The 21,243-nt window shown below is 54.2% G+C and overlaps 1 protein-coding gene across 4 annotated transcripts in view; it reads right to left on the bottom strand.

The window, feature by feature from the left end:
• NDST1 (N-deacetylase and N-sulfotransferase 1) overlaps nt 1–21,243 on the bottom strand; it is a 58,709-nt gene that overhangs the window by 10,316 nt on the left and 27,150 nt on the right. For all 4 annotated transcript variants that reach the window (XM_047730566.1, XM_047730567.1, XM_047730569.1 and 1 more), the window contains exons 2-11: nt 19,304–20,203; nt 12,410–12,904; nt 9,511–9,598; nt 8,363–8,517; nt 7,498–7,683; nt 5,774–5,902; nt 4,789–4,971; nt 3,725–3,821; nt 2,379–2,502; nt 195–369 (exon numbers count right to left, since the gene is read on the bottom strand). In XM_047730566.1, coding sequence (XP_047586522.1) covers nt 195–369; nt 2,379–2,502; nt 3,725–3,821; nt 4,789–4,971; nt 5,774–5,902; nt 7,498–7,683; nt 8,363–8,517; nt 9,511–9,598; nt 12,410–12,904; nt 19,304–19,816 — 2,145 coding nt within the window. In that variant the 5' untranslated portion in view covers nt 19,817–20,203. The remainder of the gene's footprint in view (nt 1–194; nt 370–2,378; nt 2,503–3,724; nt 3,822–4,788; nt 4,972–5,773; nt 5,903–7,497; nt 7,684–8,362; nt 8,518–9,510; nt 9,599–12,409; nt 12,905–19,303; nt 20,204–21,243) is intronic.

Here is a 21,243-nt window from a genome sequence, read left to right as displayed (position 1 = left end):
CCCACTCTCACTTTCATCAAAGTGGAACCAGCCTCCACCCCTTGTTGGTGTCAGAATCAGAGGCGGGACCCCTGTGAAGCTAGCAGGGTGGGCAGGTGGGCTCAGTAAGTATCTGTTGAATGAATGTATGAGTAGCTGAGTGGTGGACAGAGCCCCATGCCCCTACCCAGGGCTCCACCCCAGCCCCAGCTCACCTGGTACCAGGAATAGGCCCGGTCCGCTGGGTTGATGAGGATGGTCAGGACCTTGGCCTTGGGTAGCAGAGCAGCCGCCCGCCGGGGCGCCACTTCCGAATCGAAGTAGTTGGCGCTCTTCTCAAAGTAAAAGTCAGAGGTGGTGTTGGAGGGGATGGGGAAGAACTCCATGTACCTGCAGGAAGCCCAGAGGGAAGAGCTCAGAGGCAAGACTCGTGAGAAGGGGGCCGGAGGAATGCGGCGGGAGAGGTCGCTGGGGGTCGGAGCTCAGAAAGCCAGCAGGCACGCTGACCCCAATGACCCGCTCCTGGTAGGGATTCTAGATGGTTGGCCACTGGGCAGTCCCCCTTTGTGGAATCCATTTCCTTTCGGGGGGACCTTGGAGTCAGGAGGATAGGAAGACTTATGGAAGTGATATGGGTTGTAAGGCATAGGATGGTGCGTGGTGTGTTTGAATCTTGAATGAGGTATTCCTAGTTAAAATGACAGGGCCTTAACCCACTGCTCTACGGGGAAACTGGGACACCTCTGACCCCAGGAAGAGCCTGAATGGACCCAAGAGATGCCCCCTTTGGCTCTGCCCCATCCCGAGTACAGGGTTTCTTCACTGGCCTAGAATATCACTTTCTAGAACACCCCTCCCTGGCCTCACGTAGGTCAGTCTGACAGCCTTCCAGAGGAACCTTCCATATCCCAGCCCAAGGGATGCCCATTCTAGCCCTTTGGGACCAGCTCTGCAGGACCCCTCAGGAAGCTAAATGAACACTCCAGAGCCTCCCAGGGGCACCTACTCATACAGAATAGAGGGACAACTTCAGGGCTTCATGGGAACCAAAGCCCACAGGCCCACGTTAGGTAAGGGTGTAGGATCCTACTGGATCCTGGGAGACAGGGTTACTCCAGGGAGGTCCCAGAAACCCCTTTGTCAGAACTACCCTGGGGCTTCTAAGGCTCCTCACCCCGCCCTATACCTACCTACAAAACCAAAATCTTGGGAATGGGGCTGAGGAACTGCTAGCTCTCTCCTATTTCTGAATTTTATTTATTTTTCCAATTCTAATTACAACATACAGCGTTGTTAGTTTCAATTTCTGAATTTTCTTTATGAAATAGCATCTGTACACCCACAGTCCATTGTCTGTAACACCGAAATTGAGAAAGCTCTGAAAACAGAAGCATTTTCCCTCAAGTTTAGAGCAAAGCCATTTGGCAGCAAAACCGGACCTATTAATCTTAGTGTAAATAGTCACAGTCTTTGCTAGAAACGTGTTCATGCGTGTATGTGCTGCTGGGGTGCTTGCTGATGGGGCGCTGCCCCAGGCCCTGCTGAGGTTAAATGTACGGTGTTGTACCACGTCATCTCCCTAAAACCTGACAGAGGGCGACATTCAGGGACCCCAGAGATAGTCCACGTGTTAGAGACAGAGACAGGTAGGCAGCTAGGCAGGCAGACAATAGACAAAAGAGAAAGAGAAAAAGTACAGAAACCAACAGAAGAAGGGCCATAATCTCTCCACCAGGCAAACCACTGACACGAAAATAATAAGAGTAATAGACGGATAGGGTAAGAAAAAGCGAATAGTCGCGAAAGATGCAAACTGAAATGACTGGAGCGGAAAACTATCCCCACGTGCCCCACCCCTACCCCCTACGGCCATAACCTCTGATGACAGGTTCTGGAAAGAAGCTACGATTGCTACCACCTCCCACCTCCCCAGGTAACTCCCCACAGGCTGGCAAGCCGCCTCTGAAGGGCTCACAAGAACACCACCTGCTCCACGGTGAGGCAAGCAAAGTTCGGCCAGCTCTCAGGGTCAGAACATTTGGATTTTAGCCCCTTTGCCCTGTCCCCAGCTCTTGGGACCTTGGGCAAGTCACTGTCCTCCACTGGGATTCAGGTTGTTTTCCCGTAAGCAAGGGAGGTGCTGGCTCCCACCTCCAGCAGCCTCTGACCCCAGGCAGTGACAGAAAGGGGCAAAGGGCTTCCTCATCAAATGTCCCGCCCATGACAAGGCTCCAACATCATGACTCAAGGGTCACTGAGCTTTGTCCCTGTTTACAGGAACTTCAGCTGTGTGTGAGCAAGGGCCAGCTGCTTCCTGCCATGAGCACGGCAGACCTCCTCCGGGGCAGACTCCATGTCAGCAAGCTCCCATCCAGCTCTGGACGGACAGGGCCACTCACCAGTCGATGCCTTTGTGATAGTTGTGGCCGTTAAAAAACTGGATCTCCTCAAAGGTCTCTGAGCTGGGGTAGTTGCTGCTGAGGTCCGGGTGCATGCCCAGAAACAGGTAGAGGGCCGTGGTGCCTGCAGGGATGGAAGATAGCTGAGACCAGGGCTCAGCCCCGCACAAACATGGAGCTGGGATCATGGATTCTGACTCCAGCTCTCCATGACTCATGGGGAGATCCTGGGAAAGTCCCTTGCCTTCTCTGGGGCTTAGTTTCTACACCTGTGCAATCCAAATTAACTTCACGAAAGCCAGGACAGCAAATACAGGGCATGCATATGGGAACTGCAACTCCTGCATCCACTGTAGACATCATTAATCCATCACGGCATCCTAAACACTAACCAAGAACTTGGCCTCAGAATCCTTCCAACCCTTCTACTCCAGGAGGCATGCCATCATTGGGTCGTCTCATAATCCCAGAACTAGAAGATTTCCAGGTCTGGGCCTCTGTCCTCTGACACGTGGGAGGAGCTCAGAGAAAAGGGAGCTCTAGACCCTGCAGTCTGTTGACGGGAAATTCATGAAGGGCTAAGAGATCTGGCTCAAATGTCTTCTTCTGGGAGCCCTTCCCTCATTCACACTGTCTGTCCTACTCGACAGTACAGGACCTACCCCTTCCTTCAGAGAGTTCATTCCTTTCCTATGCGTGAGTCTATGATTTGTAGGCTATAATAAGACATCTTGGAGGAGAAGGAAACTCTAGAGTTTAGTTTCTTTAAGAGTATAAGCTTGGGGGGGTCAGAGAGATAAGGGTTCAAGACCTAGATCTGTCATTGCCTAACTGAGTATGTCAGGGGAGGTCACTTCACTTCTCTGAGCCTCAAGTTATTTTATCTGTAAAATGGGCATACCCATTCGTGCTTTACAGTATGTGTAGACGCCAAAAGCTTAGCAAGCATATCACTGCTCCTCCCCCTTGTACCTCTGGCAGACATGACTAATCGAATGCCGTCCTCTTTGCCCTGAACCAGTTTTGCCTGGCACTGCTCAAACGTGTGGAACAGCTGATCTGGGCTTCTCTGCCTAGACTAGAGACCCAGGAAGAGAGCTCCCTGAGGCCGCGGTTCAGGGCTGATAAGCAAATTCTATGCCCGTCCTCCACCCTCTCCCCACCTCCATACTGACAGGCAGTTCACGTTCATCCCAACAATTCATATTCATCCCAACTTCATTCTCAGTTCCTGGGAAAGAGGGGGGCAGATTGTCGGGGACTGGAACCAGGACAAGGTGGTCCCGGAATTCTGTGGCTGAGACAGCAGGTGGCGAGGGACCCTGGCCAAGAACAGAGAGACCTGCCTGTTTTCTGGGGGCCAATGATGAGGAGCTTTGGGAAGCGGTCACATGTCTTCTCCTTGGACCAGATGTCTTTGTGACGTTTGTCCTCACAGGGGTCCTAAAACAACAATGGAAGGAATGTGAGGGGGAGGCCCAAACCCAATGAATGGACTCTCACTGCACACAGATATGTGGCTCTTACAGCACTGGCAGGTAGGGTAACTATGTGTGTCCTTGTCACATCCCACCTCAGGACACTGAACTGCTCGCAGGCAGGGACCACTTCCAGTTAGTCCTAGCAAAACACTCAGCCCAGTACTTGGCACGCAACAGCAGCTCACGGGCATCTGCTGAGTTTAACTGGGTGAGCTGCATCTGAACCAGGGGTCAGCAAACTTCTTCTGCAGAGGTTAGTAAATCTTGGGTAAGTGGGTGTTTAGTAACTCTTTTAGGCTCGAGTACTACCTGGTCTCTGTCCCAACTACTCAATTCCGTTGTAGCACAAAAGCAGCCCTTTACGTCCAGTACGTCTGAGAATGAGTGTGGATGGGTTTCAATAAAACTTCACTTACAAACACAGACTGCAGGCCCTCTCTGGCCCATGAGCCCTGGCCTGCAGACCCCTGGTCTGAGCTATGAGATGGCTTCCATTCCAGCTTAGCTGCTCTTTCCAGATTTTGACAGTCCCCAGGGCAGAGCCCCCCCAAACCCTCCCATCAGTCCCCTTTCCCGTGGTACAGAGCCTTCTAGCATGCGAAGGGACATAAAGGACTGAGTCTAACCAGGCCAGGCAGGTGCTTTGATCTGCCCTTGATCTACACTCTGCTCCTTTACAGCCTTATTATGCTTTTTCAGAAGGTGTGTGTGTGAGTGTGCACACATGCATGTCTGTGGGGGGGTGTGTACATACCTGTGTGTGAGAACATGCGAGTGTGCCCGTGTAAGAGCGCACCTGAGTTTGCACTCAAGAGTGACTGAGAGTGTGGAGCCAAGCCCATGCCTGGTATGTATGCCTGGCAGTGGTGGGCATTCCATCTCTGCAACAAGACACCCAGGCCGCCCCCCGCACCCACGCACCCACCCACCTGCCAGAGCGGGTCCTTCTCCTCGGAGAAGATCTGAAAGTACTTCTGTGCCAGCTGCACGGGGGGCAGCGTCTGCAGCCGCAGGTTGGTCCAGGAGTGCAGGAAGCGCACCAGGTGCTTGAAGGTGTACAGGCCCAGGCGGTCGTTCCCATAATTGGACAGGTGTGTCATGAAGATGCTGATCTGCTCCAGGGGAGGGCGGGCAGGGCCGGTCAGCATCTGAGCCCCCTCCACCCCACTTTTGACTCTTCTGGTCAGGCCACAGCTTGCAGAAGTCACTCTATGACCATTCCGAGGCTCCCTGGGGCTGTTAGCAGACTCGCTGAGTGGCCTTGGCTTAGGCACAGCCAGGTGAACCCAGGTCTGGCTGACTGACCACCAACTAGCACAACCCTGAAATGGGAAGCTGACCTACTGTGCAGTCATATGCGTGTTCTGTATTTTTTTCAGTGGAGTGTTCACAGAAGACAAGGAGGGCTCAGTTATCCCATAAAGCTGAGTAACACCACTGCTTAGTATCTACTTAATGGTATTAAAGCACGGATGATTATTTCCATTTTACAGATAAGGAAAGAGAGGGCCAGAAAGCTCAGATGAATAGTTTAAAATATATGTACTTCAAAATAAATGTATATATACAGATACAGTTTATGGATTAATGACTTACTATTTTTGTTAGTACCTAACATCCATACATTTATACACACACACAAAGACTGGAAAAAGAACACAGACAAAAACGCTCACATTACTGCACTGAAGTACAAGATTCTGGAAGGAAAAAGGAAAGACAACTCGGATTCTCTTCCCAAGGTCACACAGCAGAGCAGGGCGAGAGCCAGGGGTGTAGGGCAGATGTCCCCACTCCCGGCCCTTGTACCGGCTGCCACCTCCTCCTTCCCAGGCCCAGGAAAGCCAGCCCTGGCTGCAGACAGGTTGTCCAGCAGCGGCCCCTCACCCCCAGCCACGGGCTATGAGCACTTACAGGATTGAGGAGCACGGTGAGGAAGAGCTCGCCCCCGTTGATGATCTTGTCCAGCTCGCTGGAGCCACCAGGGTACTCATTGTAGAAGATGGTGTGCGTGAAGAGGCCGCAGGTCTGTCGTGGGAGGACCTGGGGATGGGGCAGAGGAGAGCTCTGACCCACTTATGTGACTACACAGCCCCCACTCTTGGGGGTCCTCTCCTCCAGTGACCTTCTGCAGCCTGCGGCATTCCCTCAAGTGAGCCCGTGGGCCCTTGCCGTTTTACAAACTTCGCCGCTACTCTCTGTTAACAAAATGAGCGGGCCCCAAAGTAACAGAGATAGGCAAGTGAGAATGCTTGCCCAGCGAGGGTCCCTGACCTTCTGCAAAGCAGTCCTCCCGGTCACTCTCACAAACCCCTCATAGCATTAGAACCTGCCCAGGGATGCTCCCAGTGACTGGCTGGCTTAACTGTCGCTTCTGTCTCCTCTCATAAAACGGCACCCCAAGAGAGCAGAGAACTTGCTTGTCTGGTCACCACCTCCCCCCCAGAGAGAATATGAATGCCTGGTATTGAGGAGGTCAGTGGAGGAAGGGAAGGAGAGAGGGGTGGATGGATAGACAGATGGACAGATGGACAGATGAAAGCATAAATCTGGCCTTCCCACACATGCCCCATCTGGACTGTCAACAATTCATCCTTCCAGTGGCTCAGGCCCAAAACCCTGGAGTCATCCTGACTCATCTCTCTCCCCCACACCCTATCTCCAATTTATTAGCAGATCCCATTGGCTCAACCTTCTGATTAAGTCCAGAATCTGATCACGTCTCAACCCTGCACCCTGATGGAACCACCACTCTCTGATCTTGGAAGATTGAAGTGGCCTCCCCAACTGGTCTCCCTGTTTCCCACTTTGTCCCCTGCAGTCTCTGCAACTCAAGGCAGCCAGAACAAGGGAAACCTTTTTAAAAGTATGAGCCTGATCATAATAACACTGTATGCAAAAACTTCCCATCTCACTAAAAGCTAATGTCCATCCAATGGCCTCATGTAGCCCTACATGATGTGGCTGGCCCATCACCCCTCTAACCTTCTTTCCCCCACCTCATACTCCCCTCCAGCCATACTGGCCTCCTAGTTGGCCCTCAAATACACCTAGCACAAAGCCTGCCTACCTCAGGGCCTTTGCACTTGTTCTCTCTGCCTTGAAAGCTTTTCCTCATATAGCAACATGGCTCATTCCTAGGAAGGCCCTTCCTGTTCCCCTTATTTAAAATGACTTCTCCTCTTCCCCAGCACTCCCCTTCCCCGCCTGACTCTTCTCCATGGCTCCATCACCAACTGGCCTTACATTACGCATGTCACACATCTGTGAGTGCACTATCTCCTGCCACTAGGACGTCAGGTCCACAAAGGCAGAGACCTTCACTGGTTCTGTACACTTCTGCATCCCCAGTGCCTTGAACATTGCAGAAGCTCATTAAAAGTGTTGAAGTAAGCAAACGAATGAGACAGAGGCCTGTTCCCAATCCTCACCTGAGGCCCCTTTAAAAAGTGTTCAGCTCCCAATGCCCTGTCACAAAAGCTAAAAAGGAGCTCAGGAAAGGGCCAGCCCGGCAGCCAATCCTCCCTGAGATGGAGAACCTTCCTTGGATGTCCGAGGGGACAGCAGAGCCTGGCCTGTGACCCTAACCTGAGCACGCAGGCCATGCTTCCCCAGATGGGTGGCGGGGGCCCACTCACCATGATGCCGTTATGGATAAAGCCGCGGCGGTAGCGGGCCGGCTTCAGGTGGGGGTACTCCTCCGTGCTGGTCACGCGGATGCTCCACACCTGCTTCCAGGCTTCATACAGCTGCACGTGCACGGGGTACACACCCGAGTGGTGGGGGGCCACCGCATAGCCCATGTCTGTGGGGATGCCGTGCTCCTGGGGAGAGGGGGTCCAGGCCACGGTGAGTATGGGGCTCCTTCCCCACCAGGTCTCATTTCCCCTTTGTAGCACGGGAGAGAGAAATCAGAGGCTAGAATGGCAGGGCAGTGAGTCCACGCCCTCGTGGTACAGATGGGAAAGCTGAGGCCCAGGGAGGGAAAGGACTGGGCCCCGAGTCTCGGAGTGAGGGACTGACTAAGCTGGGGAACTCTTAACTCTCAGCCCGGTGTTCATGCCCTCCAGCACCCCGGAGTGAGGAGCAAGGACAGGGGATCTTCCTGCCTGTCGTGGGGCCTCTGACTGGCTGGTGGGCCAGGCTGAGCCTGAAACTGGGACTCATTCCCTCCTCCCCGAGTACCAGCTCCAGCTTCCCTGGGCCTCCCACTCTGGCCTAAAGACAGAGCTTGAGCTCAGGAAAGAAACTGGCCTGGCTTTAAACCCTGCGGGCCCTCCTCCCAGCTGCTGGGGGTCCCCGCGCTTTGGTGTTTTAGCTCAAAGGGACAGTATCGATAATGGCCTCTCAGGGTCTCTGCGAGGGTTCAGAGAGACAGGGGCTGCAAAGACCCTGACGAAATGCTGTGCGATGGAGCTGCCGAACAGTGGCGAGAGGCCAGTGGTTGGGACCCCAGCCCCCAGCCCACCCCACCAGCTCCGCCCTGTGGGGAATCTTACTCACGACAGCGAACTTCTTGTTCAGAGCCATCTGCTCCGCCAACACCGACTGGTTGTGGAAAAGGTGCGGCTGCATGTGGCTCCACATGTGGGGGAACCACCAGAACTCCTTCACGTACGACAGCAGCAGGTCGTCCCCGGCATCCTCGGCGTCGGTACCTGCAGCCAGAGCACCGGCTGCTCAGCCCAGCCCGGCCTCCGGGAGGCTGTGGCCAAGTCCTCTCCTCTTTGGGCCCTGGGGCCCCATGCGTGCCATCCGCGGTCCCAGAGCTTTCTCCCAGCTCTGGGAGGCCTGCTCTGATCCGCTTCCTGTCTGCCTACTGGGCCATTTGTCATCTGTCTTCTATGTCACAATCTGAGCCGCTCTGTATACAGATAGGACGTCTAGTCCTGTCTCATACTATGACTCAAACTACCTCTGAAATGCTGAGGACCGAGAATCCAAAAAATGCGTTCAGACGACGCAGTATTGCTACGTGGCTTTGGGAGCCTGTTGCTGAATTCCCCCCACGCCCCACCCAGAATTGCAGAGTATCAGGGTTTTTCCTAGAATTGCAGAGAGGCTCTCCGCACGGTGGCCCAAGCGGAAGGGAGTCTGGCCTACAGATGACAGTCTTTCCCTCCTGCTCAGCCCAGAGGGGCAGCATCTGAGGAACTTGGGAGAGCCCAAAAGAAAAGGGAGGGCATGAACCCCGCCACCTGCACCGTCAACCTCAACCCTTAAGACCTGACAGTGAATGGCAGCGGCCGTCTCTGGGGCGGCAACAATGATATGGCACTCTCACTGTCCACGCGATGTATTTCTGCGGTGTTCTTAAAACTCACCCGATTACCTTTTTAAGCAGGCATAGTACAAATAATTTTTAAAGATGGAGGAGAGGGGGAGACAAGAGGGAGAAGATGCCCCCAAAGACAGCACAGGCTGAAGGCAGGGAGGGGTGAGTGAGGGCTTACGTTGTCTTACTGCTGCCCCCAAATGCCCTTTTCCCCAGGGGCTGTGACTGTCTGTGGGCTGCCGGATCAGGGGGAGGCCACCAGGGTCAAATGTGGCCCTAACATGGGCCCATCAGCCCCTCAGGCACAGTTCTCCATGGATCCAGATGCTGAGGGCCCCTGGAAGTTGCTCCTGGGTACAGAGCCAGGCCCGCTTACCTGTGTGGAAGAATTTCCCTGAGTAGCCCAGGTTGAAGGTGAAGTTTGGGATGTGCGTGCGTAGTTCATTCTGTGTATCAAACAGGGCCTAGGATAGGCAGAGGAGGAAGAAGAGGGTGAGGTGAAAGCCAGGGGCTCTGTTCTTCCCACTGAGGGCCCAGAAAGATCCTACTATTGTAGGACCAGCTGCAGAGTCTGCAGGGCCCAGCAAAAAATGAAAATGTGGGACCCTTGCTCCAAAATCGTTTCAAATATCAAGGCCAGGGCAGAGCACTAACTTTGTACAGGCCCCTTCTGTGTGCGGGGTTCCTATACCCATGAAGCCAGCCCTGAGCTGCCACCTGCCCCAGGCCTCCAGCCAGAGAAGATCTGTCACTAGCCCAGCTCTACTATGTGCCCCTGAGAAAGCTTCGTGACTACTCTAGGCCTCTGTTTCCCCAAGTATGAAATGAAGGTAATAATTCCTCTTGGGCTGATTGAATGAGAATCTGCGTGTCAAACTGCCTGACATTTTAGTCAGCAACGTAGAATGGTGGCATGACTATGTCTTTGGCCATGGCCCCTCTAAGCCTCAGATCCTCATCCGTCAAACATGGAGGGTCTCTCCCGGTGAGCGCCAAGGCTGATGTCACAGGATCTTGACTTTCTAAAGACAAATGGTGTCCCCAGACATGCGATGTCCCCAAGCATGGCGCACCCCACGCTGGGCAAGTCAATAAAGGGAGGCTGACACTTGCAGAACATACACACACTTGTACTCTGGAGTCAGGACTCCAAAAGTCCCCACACTGCACAAAGCACACAAGGCTGCTAAGACACCTGCAAGAGCATGCTGTCCGACCGCTCTGCAGATGGACAGTCTTGGGGCCCCCACTAGCATTTCACCAAGGCCAGGCACTACCTGACAGACATGCATGCTCTAGCCGTGTGGCCTTGGGCAAGTTACATCACCTCTCTGAGCCTCAGTGGTCTCTTCTGCGAAATGGTACTTAGGATGATACGCGCCTCACGGGGCGGCTATGAGGATCCCCTGTGGCCATATACAGGAAGGGCTAAGTGCAGAGCCTGGACTGGCCAAGCCCTGCATAAGCAGCTGCTGTCTGTGTGATTTAACCCACACCGCACGCCAGTGCTGTCCAGGTTAACCGGGCGACACTCATGTCTCTGGAAGAAAGGCTGAGTTGTAGCCTGTGCTTGGGATTAAGGGACGGGGAGAAGGAGGAAACCTCTGCCCCTTCAGACTCACAAGGATGTTTAAGGCAAGTGGGACCCTGGCTGGCTAGGCAATCGGCAGTGTGCTTGAAGCTGAGAGCGCAGAAGAGGGTGTCGCTAGTAGTATCCTGGGACAGATACAGCTTCGACCTGCTCTCATCCCTCACTGACAAAGTGGGGAAAATAAGAAGTGAGCAGGGCAGCCTCACGGCTCGTGGGGGACGCCGCGAGCCTGGCAGCCTGGTTTCCTCGTGGGATCAATGCTGCACCAGTCTCAAGGACTCACCTGGACAGCAGCAAACACTAAGGGTACAGCAGGAGAGAGCAGAAGAGCGCCCTAAGCAGCAAACAGAGCGATCTACTTTGAGAGGTCGGCGACAGCATCGCATGAAGCCTCAGAGCCGGAGAGCCTCGACAGGCATCATCCCAACACTTGCTTTCAACAGGACAGCCCTCGAGGACGTGAACTCCCAGGAGCAGACACGATGTGCAAAGCAGATCAGAGCAACACAGCCCCGTCCCATGAGATGGATGCTGGGAGGGCTCCAAGCCTGCCCCTCTGTAAACTAATACCCCCCACCCCTGGTGGGAAAACAGCCTGAAAACTTCCTATCTGCCCCTCTTGGGAGTTCCCCACTGAGGCTCAGACATGGGAAGGGACTTGCCCATGAGTTCCAGTCAATTCAGGGTCCAATGGGTCTTGACTCTTCACACAGTGCCTGCCTCCCAACACCGTTTGCTGTTCTCCTCCGGAGGTGTAAGGAAGAGTAGAGCATTCACTCCTGCCCCTCTGCTTTCCTCCCAGGCCCCAGGGCCAACCCCAATCGTGACTTCAGGAGGACAGGGAACACAGTGCCCACAACAGGGCTCACTTGGGAGGAGAGCACTAAGTCTCTTTTGCCCCCTGAACATCAAAGCGAGGTCTGGATTTGGTGCTAATATGTTCTAACGCCTGCTAATCTCCTAAGGGAGGACAGGGTCATCAGGCAGCAGTATCTCTGTAGAATTGAATCCCCTGGCTTTGTTTTCCTTGGATCTGCTGTTGTGCCTGCCCTCTATTTATGGCAACCAGTACTGATTTCTAGCGATACCGTTCTCTTTGCAAAGAACTCTGAGTAAAATAGAGACTAGATGAAAGTGCATTTTAAAGCTTGCTTAATGGTCTTCATTTGTAGGCTTCTCTTCAGCAGTGATGCGTGTGTGTAAAATTTCAAGGTCTGCAAAATGCTTTTACATACAGTTTAGTTGGGTAAACACTTTTTGAAATAAACACATCCATTCCGCTATTTATACAGACCTCGGTTAGAATATGCCTGTGTACGATTCAAGCTCTAATTCTTGTTTAAAAAGTTTTGTGGGAACTCTAGGACTGACATAAACATTTTTGAGAGTGAAACATCGCATCTGGATTAAAAGGCAGATACATAACCTTGCAGAGCTCCCATCCCTTGGCTTCAACAGTGGAATCTCTCCCACTGCGGATACCTTCCTGAGCTCCACACCCCAAAATTCAAGGCTTCAATATAATTTCCAGTGACACTTTTGTCTAATCGCTAAAGCCGCCTGGCCGAGGAAGGGGGACGCACATAGCACTGGGGAGAGGTAGACCGCGAAGTCACAACGGGGAACCCCAAGGGTCGAAGGTGGCGAGGCCCCGCCCGACCTGTCTGGCAGCCCCCGGCCATACCTTCACGTCCTCCACCTTCATGCGTGTGCCCTCCTTGCCCACAAAGATGTCATCGATGTCCACCAGGATGTAGCGGTCCAGAGGCAACGAGAGACGCTTGCCCGTGAGGAAGGCCACGGCGTCGACAAAGACGAGCTTGTGCAGCCAGAAGTTGAGGTTGTTGCCAAACAGCACGCGCTGGATGCCGTCGTGGAGGCCCAGGTCCTGGACCACGGTGGCGTGCAGCGCAGCGTGCAGGCCGGCGTCCGCGCCCAGGTGCGGGATGGACTCGGAGGAGCGCGTCTTGGCCAGCAGCACCGGCTCGTAGGTGGAATGGTTGGACTGGAACACGGTCCAGTCCTCGCCAGGCAGCACGCCTTTTTCCACCTCGCTGGGCCGCGTCACGTAGAGCAGCGGGGACTTGGGGTTGATGCTGCAGTCCTTCAGGCCCAGGTTGGAGTGCAGGAACAGGGGGAAACCTTTGAGCTGCGCACTCAGCAGGCTGTTCTCGTTGGCCTGTAGCCAGGGAGGAGGGCAGGGAGAGGGCAACAGAACCGTCAGATCCAGAAGCCCCCAGGGAACGCACAATCTCAGGTGGGGACTGGTCACAATAGTGTCAATGGTGTTCTCGGACATTCAGGGGGGCCTTATCACATCGCTGGCCCTCTACTAACCTAGCTGCACAGACCCAGCTCTGTCGGTCCCAGCAATATACCAGCAAACATGCACCACGTACTTCCCAAAGCCAGGAACCCAGGTCATGCCACATGGCATGCAGGGATGCTGTTAATCATCACCGTGACCCCACAACAGAGGCATCACTGTCATTCCCATCTTACAGGTGAGGAAACAAAGGCCCAGAGAGGTTATGTAACTTACCCAAAATCACACAGTGGAAAGTCTAGCAGCTCTGAACCTAGACTCTGCCCCCAGACTGCCTGGCCTCGAGCAAGTTATGTAACCTCTCTGTGCCTCTGTTTCCTCTGCTGTAAAATGTTCCTCACGGGATGCTAGAGGATGATGAATGTTCATCCTGGCGAAGTGCTTGGGTCAGGGCTGGCAGCACCACAGTTGCTCCTTCGGTCCCCATACCAGCCTCAGGACATGGTGCCTGTGTTATCGCACTTCATGGGGGCGGAAGCTGAGGCTACCCTCGGCCGCATGGGGCCAGGAGGAGCCCCAGTGACCAGCCAGACCATCTGCCCCTGGAGCCCACATGCCCAGCTACCAGGCCCCTCTGCATGGCTCTCCCAACTGGCTCTTGCTACACCGTCCTCTCCTTGGGAGAAATCTTAGGTGGATGCCAATGCAGAAGAGATCAAAGAGGAGGCATCTACTGGGGGTGCCCCATAGCATCCCCAATCCTCCATATGCACCCAGCACCCCCAAGGCCACCACCTCTCAGGAGCCCAGCTCCCTGTGCTTCCCTTCTCCCCCGGGGCCTGGTGCTGCCCAGCTATGTGGGATCTGCAGACAGTACCCACAGCACCCCTTCTCCTCTTCCCTAGACTCACAGCCCCCGTCCTTCATACCAACCCCTGCCCTTTCCTAGCCACCTGCTCCAGATATGGTACAACTGGCCTTTGTCCCTGTGCCAGTTCCATTCTGTTTCTTTCACCTGACAGACTCCTGTTCATCCTTCAAAACCCAGTGCCAAAAACCCTCCTTTGCACCGGCCTCCCTGGAACCAGGTTAGAGCCTCATCCACAGTACTTTTTACCTTGGCCGCTACATTATCTGCTCAGGGTCTCTCTCCCACTAGTCGGCCCTCTCGAAGGCAAGTGCTATATCATTGCCACCTTTGGAACCAGGTGCCCCTAAACAGGTGCCCCCAGCTTGATACCCAGAAGCAGCAAACACGTTTGATGAGTGAGCTGGATTTTTATTTTTATTTATTTTGCAGGGGGCGGGGGCAGGGGAGAGGGGCAGAAGTAGAGGGAGAGAGAGGCAAGACTCGATCTCATAACCCTGAGATCATGACCTGAGAGGAAATCAAGAGTCGGATGCCTAACGGACTGAGCCATGACTTAACTGGATTTTTTAAAAGAATAAAAGGGGACAGACAGATCCTTAGTACCTGGCCCCTGACAGTTGTTCAATATGGGTTTCTTTTGTTGATTCCACAACTATTACTATGTTTCATGCCAGGGATACAGCGAGGGAAAAGAGACATAGCTCCTGATCTCATGAACCTTAAAGTCAAGCAGGGAAGAGAGAAAGCAATCAAAATCACAGAAATAAATACAAAACTTCAGTGAGGCACATGCTACACAGAGCAAGTTCATAGTTCTAGAACAGTCAATAACTGGCCACAGCTGGTTCAAGGAAGACTTTCCAGAGAAGGGACTTTCAAACTAAGGTTTAAAGAATGCTTAAGGGGCACCTGGGTGGCTCAGTGGGTTAAGCCGCTGCCTTCGGCTCAGGTCATGATATCAGGGTCCTGGGATCGAGTCCCGCATCGGGCTCTCTGCTCGGCAGGAAGCCTGCTTCCCTCTCTCTCTCTCTCTCTGCCTTCCTCTCCGTCTACTTGTGATCTCTCTCTGTCAAATAAATAAATAAAATCTTTAAAAAAAAAAAAGAATGCTTAAGTATCAACTAGGGAAAGAGTAGGGGCCACATTCAAAGGACAGCAAGTGCAAAGGCCCTGAGGAAGGAGAGAGCTCAAGGAATAGCAAGAGGCCAGCAGAGTGATCAAGAGGCTGAGGAGGAGACGAGGCAGGAAGGTCAGCTGGGACCAGAACTGGGATCCTGGAGGCTTCAAGGGGCAGCAGGAAACCATCAAAGAAACACTATCAAAAGGTTTCAAAGAGGGATGACAGGTTCCAATTGGCATTTTTAAAAGATCCATCTGGTTGCCGTGTGGAAATGAGTGGGGTAGGGAAACGCAAAGGGCACCAAATGAGGGCCTCCAATGAGTCTGGAGAGGAAGTTAGGAGGGTGACCCAGGGCCACCCAGGAGAGCTGGCCAGGTGAGCACTGCACAGGACACTCAGCTGAGGACGGAGCCACATGCCCCAAGTAGAGCCGTCTGTGCGCAGAGGGTGTCTTTTGCTAAGAGCCCTCACACAGGAGTGCTTGTTTCTAATTCCCACAAAGGCTCTGCAGGGCTCTGGCCTCATACAATGCAGTAAGGGACCTGCACTTCTCCACATACCAGTACCTGCCAAAGCCCACCCTGTCCTCAACTAGCCTCAAGAGTCGAGACCCAATGCAGAGCCCCAGCCCGAGAGGCCGCTCCACTCAGCCCTGAGGTCCACAGGATCCCTAAGCCATCACCGGCCAAGGATAGGAATTACTTGGGCTACGTGGGGGCAAAAGAGGGGGGCCCAGTGACATTTCAGGCCCTGTCCCTCACCTGCTATGGCCTGGGAGGCCACACTGGCTGGCAGGCACTGGGGGATCCCATTTCAAAGCCCCATTCCTGAGCTGACTGCCAGGCCCAGGCAGCTCAGCCAGCGGCCAGCTGGGGGATATGGAGGAAGGCAGAAAGCCAGTCAGCAATGCAAAGGAGCCAGTTGGGGAAGGGAATGGAGAGCAAGACTCAGCATTGCAGAGAATGACCCCACCTATAGGCCTCAGCCCACCGGAGGGGAACCACTCCTGTTCCTCAGCACTGAGGACCCACTCAGGAGGTACCAAATCTCCCAACGGAATCATGCAGGTAGAGGGAGGAAGGGCCCTGACCTGGGAATCGGGAGGCCTAATACAGATTCTGTTAGTAACCAGATGGATGACCTTGGGACCCCCCCAAGGGGGTCTTCTGTGGGTCTCAGTCCCCCAATCCGTCCGTCCGTTTGCACTGACATGCCCGTGCGTGGCTGGGTTGGAAGGCAGGAGTGTGGTGGTCTAACCTCAGCCCTGACTTACTGGCCATGTTACTCCAAACAGCTACTCTGCTTGGAGCCTCAATTTACTCCTGAAAATAAAATGCCTCCTTCACAGGGTGGTCACGAGATTTACCCAGGATAAGGCCCGCAAAGCAATGCGTTCAGCATCTGGCACATAGTAAGTGTGCGATAAAAGAGGTTGGGCAGCCCTTGTCAGTCCCCTGCCAGGATGTGGTCAGCTCCAGGGCCCCTGGAGTCATGAGGTTGAGACACAACGATGTCAGGAACCAAGACTATCGATGAAGATCAGCCCTGACCCCCCAGGACCTCCCAGGGGCGCGTGCCCGTCAGAGCCACGAGACAGACAGAGGCGACCGACTGCCAGCTGTGTTTGCTGAGCGCGGAGATGACAAAGCAAGACTAGCTGCCCTTTAATGGGTGGCTCAGGGTGCCACCCACTGTCATCTTCAACACGGCCCCGCTTCACAGACGGGTTGAAGATCCTGCCCCGGGTCCCTCTGCTTATAAATGACAGAAAGATGTGAACAAGGGTCTGGACTCTTTGGCCCCTGCTCTAACACTGATCTGGGAATCCAGCACCTGTGCAATTGGCAAGCGAGTGTCTCCAGACCTCTGGAGTGCAGAGACCCTCTGGATTTGACAGGCCCAAGGCACAGCACCAACGCAGGCCTTGCGCAAAGAGCCAAAAGATGGAACTTGACCACCAGAGGGCTCTGTTTGAGAAGAAAGTCACAGGCCCCCGGCTCAAGACCAAGCAGCTGTCGTCCTATCTCACAGGATATGGTAGGAAGAGCACGGAGACTGGAACTTCCACAGACCCCCCAGAGAGACAGTGAGCCTGTCCCTCTGCTCCCTGGGGCCTCATGTCCACCTTCTGTAGAGCCAAGAACTAGGACTAGACAGGACCCAAGTTCTGGTGCACCAACCGTGCCCCCTGCCTGGTCCCTGGAGACTACGGGAGTTCTGTGCTGATGCAAATTCTACTCCAAAAGGGGCATTTGAGGCCCTGGATTCATCACATGGTGCTTATGACTAAAGCCTCTGCAGCCAGACTGCCTGGGTTCAAATCCTGGATCTGTGCTTATTAGACAGAGGAGTGGAAGCACATCTCTTCACCCCTCTTTGCCTCAGTTTCCTTTTCTCTTAAAATCAGGACGATATCCACCTCCCTTAGAGGATGGCTGGCGGGTGTTGGGTGAGTTCATTCTTCACACGAAGCGCACGGACAGTGCACAGGGCTGGGGCAGCACTCAGTAAGTATCAGCCATTGTCATGTTCTTCAGGCCTGAGGCTCCGGATCAAACTTAATGAAGTTCATGGCAGGGAACGGAAGAGTCCACGAGAAAAGAAAGAACAGACAGCAGAGGCAGTCTGAGGTTATGGCAGATGAAAAGCCATAAACCAGGCCAGCGTCTTCCAGAGGATGCTCTGTGAAATAAAGGCCTCTGTGATCAAGCCATCTCACCAGGTTTGCTCCACTGCAGGACTTCTAAGGGCCTTCAATTTCTTGGCCCATAAAACCTTCTTTTAGTGGCAGAGCATCCTGCTGCACTCATGTGGGAAAAGACACACCGTGGGAACCCTCCTCTGGACCAGGCTCCTCCCCACACCGAGCACAGGGTCCAGGGCACAGGGTGCTCACGAACGCCTAGGGACAGAGGGTGCCCCGCCGGCAGACACGCGCCCCTTCTGACTCACTCTTGCTCCTCTCCCAGCTCATGCCAACAAAGAATCTGCTTCAGGACCTGCACACTTACTAACGTCACCTCTGCCTAGAAGACCCTTTGTGCCGAGAACTATGTGACTCCTTGTCTCCCCTCCTTCCAGTCACTTTGTCAAAGTGGCCATTCTATCAAAAACAGTGTCAACTGCCCATACCCATTACTTCTCTGTGCCCTTTCCCAGCTTTATTCCTTCTCATACTTATCGCCATTTGCCATATGGTGCGTTCACTTGTTCATTGCCTGTCACTGACCCCACCCCACTACACTGAAATGTCAACTCCGTGACAGCAGTGACTCTGCACACTTCGATTACCCCCATGTCCCCAGTGCCTAGCAAAGGACCTGGAACACAGTCAGCATGCAGTAAATGTTTGCTGAATGTCCCCAAGCACTTACCTAGAGTCCCTACTGCCCATCTTGAAGCCAGAGCTTCTAGATTCCCCCAACCAGCTGCTCCCCATGGACAGCTTCTTCACAACACTTTCAGCAAAGATTCTGATCCCAGCAGTCGTTCTGGGTGCCCCCACGGAGCCCAGAGCAGCTCACCTGCCCATTGGGATTTCTTTCTCCTCTTTCCTCCAATGCAAAATGGCTCTATTCAGGAGGTGCGTAAATGCCACAGCCCACCAGAGCCAAGAGGAAAGAGCACAGGATCCAGAGCACAGACCACCTAAATTGGAGTTCAAATTCTGGCTCTCCCACTTCCAGGCTACCTAGCCTCAGATACATAACCTTCCCACACCTTGGTCTGACCATCTGCAAAATGAGGGCACACCTTGTCCCTTGGGAAGACTGCCATGATGTTCACGGCACCAAGCCTCTCCCACCTCACAACCGTTCCGGGGGCTTCCTTTAGGCAAGTCCCTGCTGTGTGCCGGGCAATCCCCCTGCCATGTGCTCCTAATAAAAGCTAATGTATTTTTTTAAAGATTTTATTTGAAAGAGAGACGGAGAGTGTGAGCGCGAGCTTGCACAAGCTGGGGGGAGGGGCAGAGGGAGAAGTAGACTCCCTGCTGAGTACAGAGCCCAATGTGGGGCTCCATCCCAGGACCCTGAGATCGTGTGACCTAAGCTGAAGGCAGACACTTACCCAACTGAGCCACCCAGGCACCCCAAAAAGCTAGTATTTAAAAAGCACTTAGTAGACAGCAGGCACTGTGTGCTCCAACTGCTTTACAGATACTCACCCACTTCTCCTTCATGACAATCCTAGGAGGTAGGCCTACCATTATACCCATTTTACAGATGAAAAAAGTCAGACACTCAGCTACTGAGTATAGATCGAAATGGGGACTCAAACTCAGCTAGAGCTATGAACTGCTGGGACCCCCAGAGCCGCGTACCTTGAAAAAGCCGATGATGCCCACACCGTAGGCCACACAGTACTTGTCCAGCAGCTCCCGGTTCCAGGCGTCCAGGTTGACATACTTAAGGATGTTCTCATAAATGATGAGGGCAAAGCGGCCACGGCCCTTGTCAGTGAGCGTGGGCATGTCCCCCTTGCCCGGTGCGATCTCCGTGCGGTACTTGAAGCGGCTAGACTCCAGGATGGCCACGACCTCCTGGCCCAGTTGGGAGTAGAGGCTCTCCACAAACACCAGCACCAGTGGGTCCGTGCGGGAGGGCGTGGCTGCCTGTATGGGTTTGAGGGGCAGCAGGCGGCTGGGGGCCACAGGGGGCGGGTCCCCACAGTCTGGCTCAGGGGCATCTGCCGAGGGCTCCAGACCCCGCTTCCAGCCATATAGGTAGTAGGCTGAGACAAAAACGCTGAACAGGCAGAAGACGAACAGCAGGAAGAGGACAGCCTGCGGGGACACGTGCCGACACAGCCTCCGGAGGCGCGCCAGGGCAGGCATCCTGGCCCCCGAGACCTCGGCCGCCGGAGGCTCACCTGCCCTGGCCACCCCCAGGCCCCACGCAGGAGGAGACACCAGAGTCGTCCACTGAGCAACAGTTTCACAGACACTGAGCAAGCGCAGCCCTCGGTGGGCGGCAGGAGTGGAGGGTCTGGGCCCCCGGCCCTTCCTCCCAGCCAGGGGCACAGTCTGCAGGCCGGTCGCGCTCCTTCCTTCCTCTGTGCCCCTTTATGTCACCATGGCAAACCCCCACGTGGTCCTGTGCACAGGAGAAGTGCCCCCAGGGCGTCAGGGCCTCCTGGGGGTGCTGTGCAGTGGGCCGAAGGACGCTGCGCCGGCCCGGGACTGCCACATGTCGCTCGCTCCGTGGGGCCCCCGGGGCCAAGGCTGTGGAGAGATGAGGAAAGCCGAAGGTGAAAAGTCAGAGAGTGGGCTCTGGGGGGGTCTGCTGACTACGGACAGACAGGACCGGACCTCAGTGGGCCCACACTCAAGCACCGTTGCCCAACCTGGCTGCACAATGTCATACAAGCCTTGTAATCTCCCTGAGCCTCAGTTTCCCTACTTGTGAAACTGGGCTGACAACAGTACCTGCCTCACAAGAGGCTCAGGGTGTAAGACCCCTGTCCTAATGTGCATAATGGGTACAACACGGTGTCTGCAATGGTGGTTGCTATTCATTGTAATTACAGAGTCCAAGACCAGACCAAGAGACCCCCCAGAAGCAGGAAGGACAAAGTGAAACAAACATGCAAAGGCCTGGGAGTCAGAGGCGGAATTCTAAATCACGGCTGAACACCCCATCCTCACCATCTCCTCCTCACCCACAGTGCCCCCCACCCATTTCTCTCTCTGAATGGGCTCAGCCGTCTCATCAGGCAGCTGGGGTTCCTGGGTCCCCTTCAGCTCTATCCTCCGCCCAGAGCAGGCCACCCGTATTGGTCTCACTGGAAAGTCAATGGAGACCACACACCCACACCCACTAACATACGGCCCCCAGTCCACCTTACACATGAGTGGAAGTAGCTGCTGGAAGCCAGCAGGAGAGAGATGGGGACAGAAGGTGTGAGGGTCTGGGTGGGCACAGCCAGGGAGTTAATAGAAGCCTCAGGCCCAGACTAGGGGATGAAGATCTTGAAAATCCCTCCCAGGCCCAAGAGACTATCTGGTGTCCTGACTGTTGGCCCCAGCAAACCAGAGACCCAACAAACGCAGTTCTAGGAACTTACTATCATAGGGGTTGTAACTGTAGGCATGTGTGATGATTTCCCCACAAGAATCTGTATCCCCATGCTGCTCGTAATAGCAGATGCCCAGCAACAGGGGATTGTCCTTAGCAACTATGATGCAAGCATCAGACAGAATCCCAGGCAGCCACTTACAACTTCTACAAGATGTGGAAGAAGGACATTTACTGACACAAAAAT

The sequence above is a fragment of the Lutra lutra genome, chromosome 5 (assembly GCF_902655055.1).
Source record: "Lutra lutra chromosome 5, mLutLut1.2, whole genome shotgun sequence".
Lineage (NCBI taxonomy): Eukaryota > Metazoa > Chordata > Mammalia > Carnivora > Mustelidae > Lutra > Lutra lutra.
Note: the sequence above shows the minus strand (reverse complement) of the source record. Positions and strands in the feature narration are given on the sequence as shown.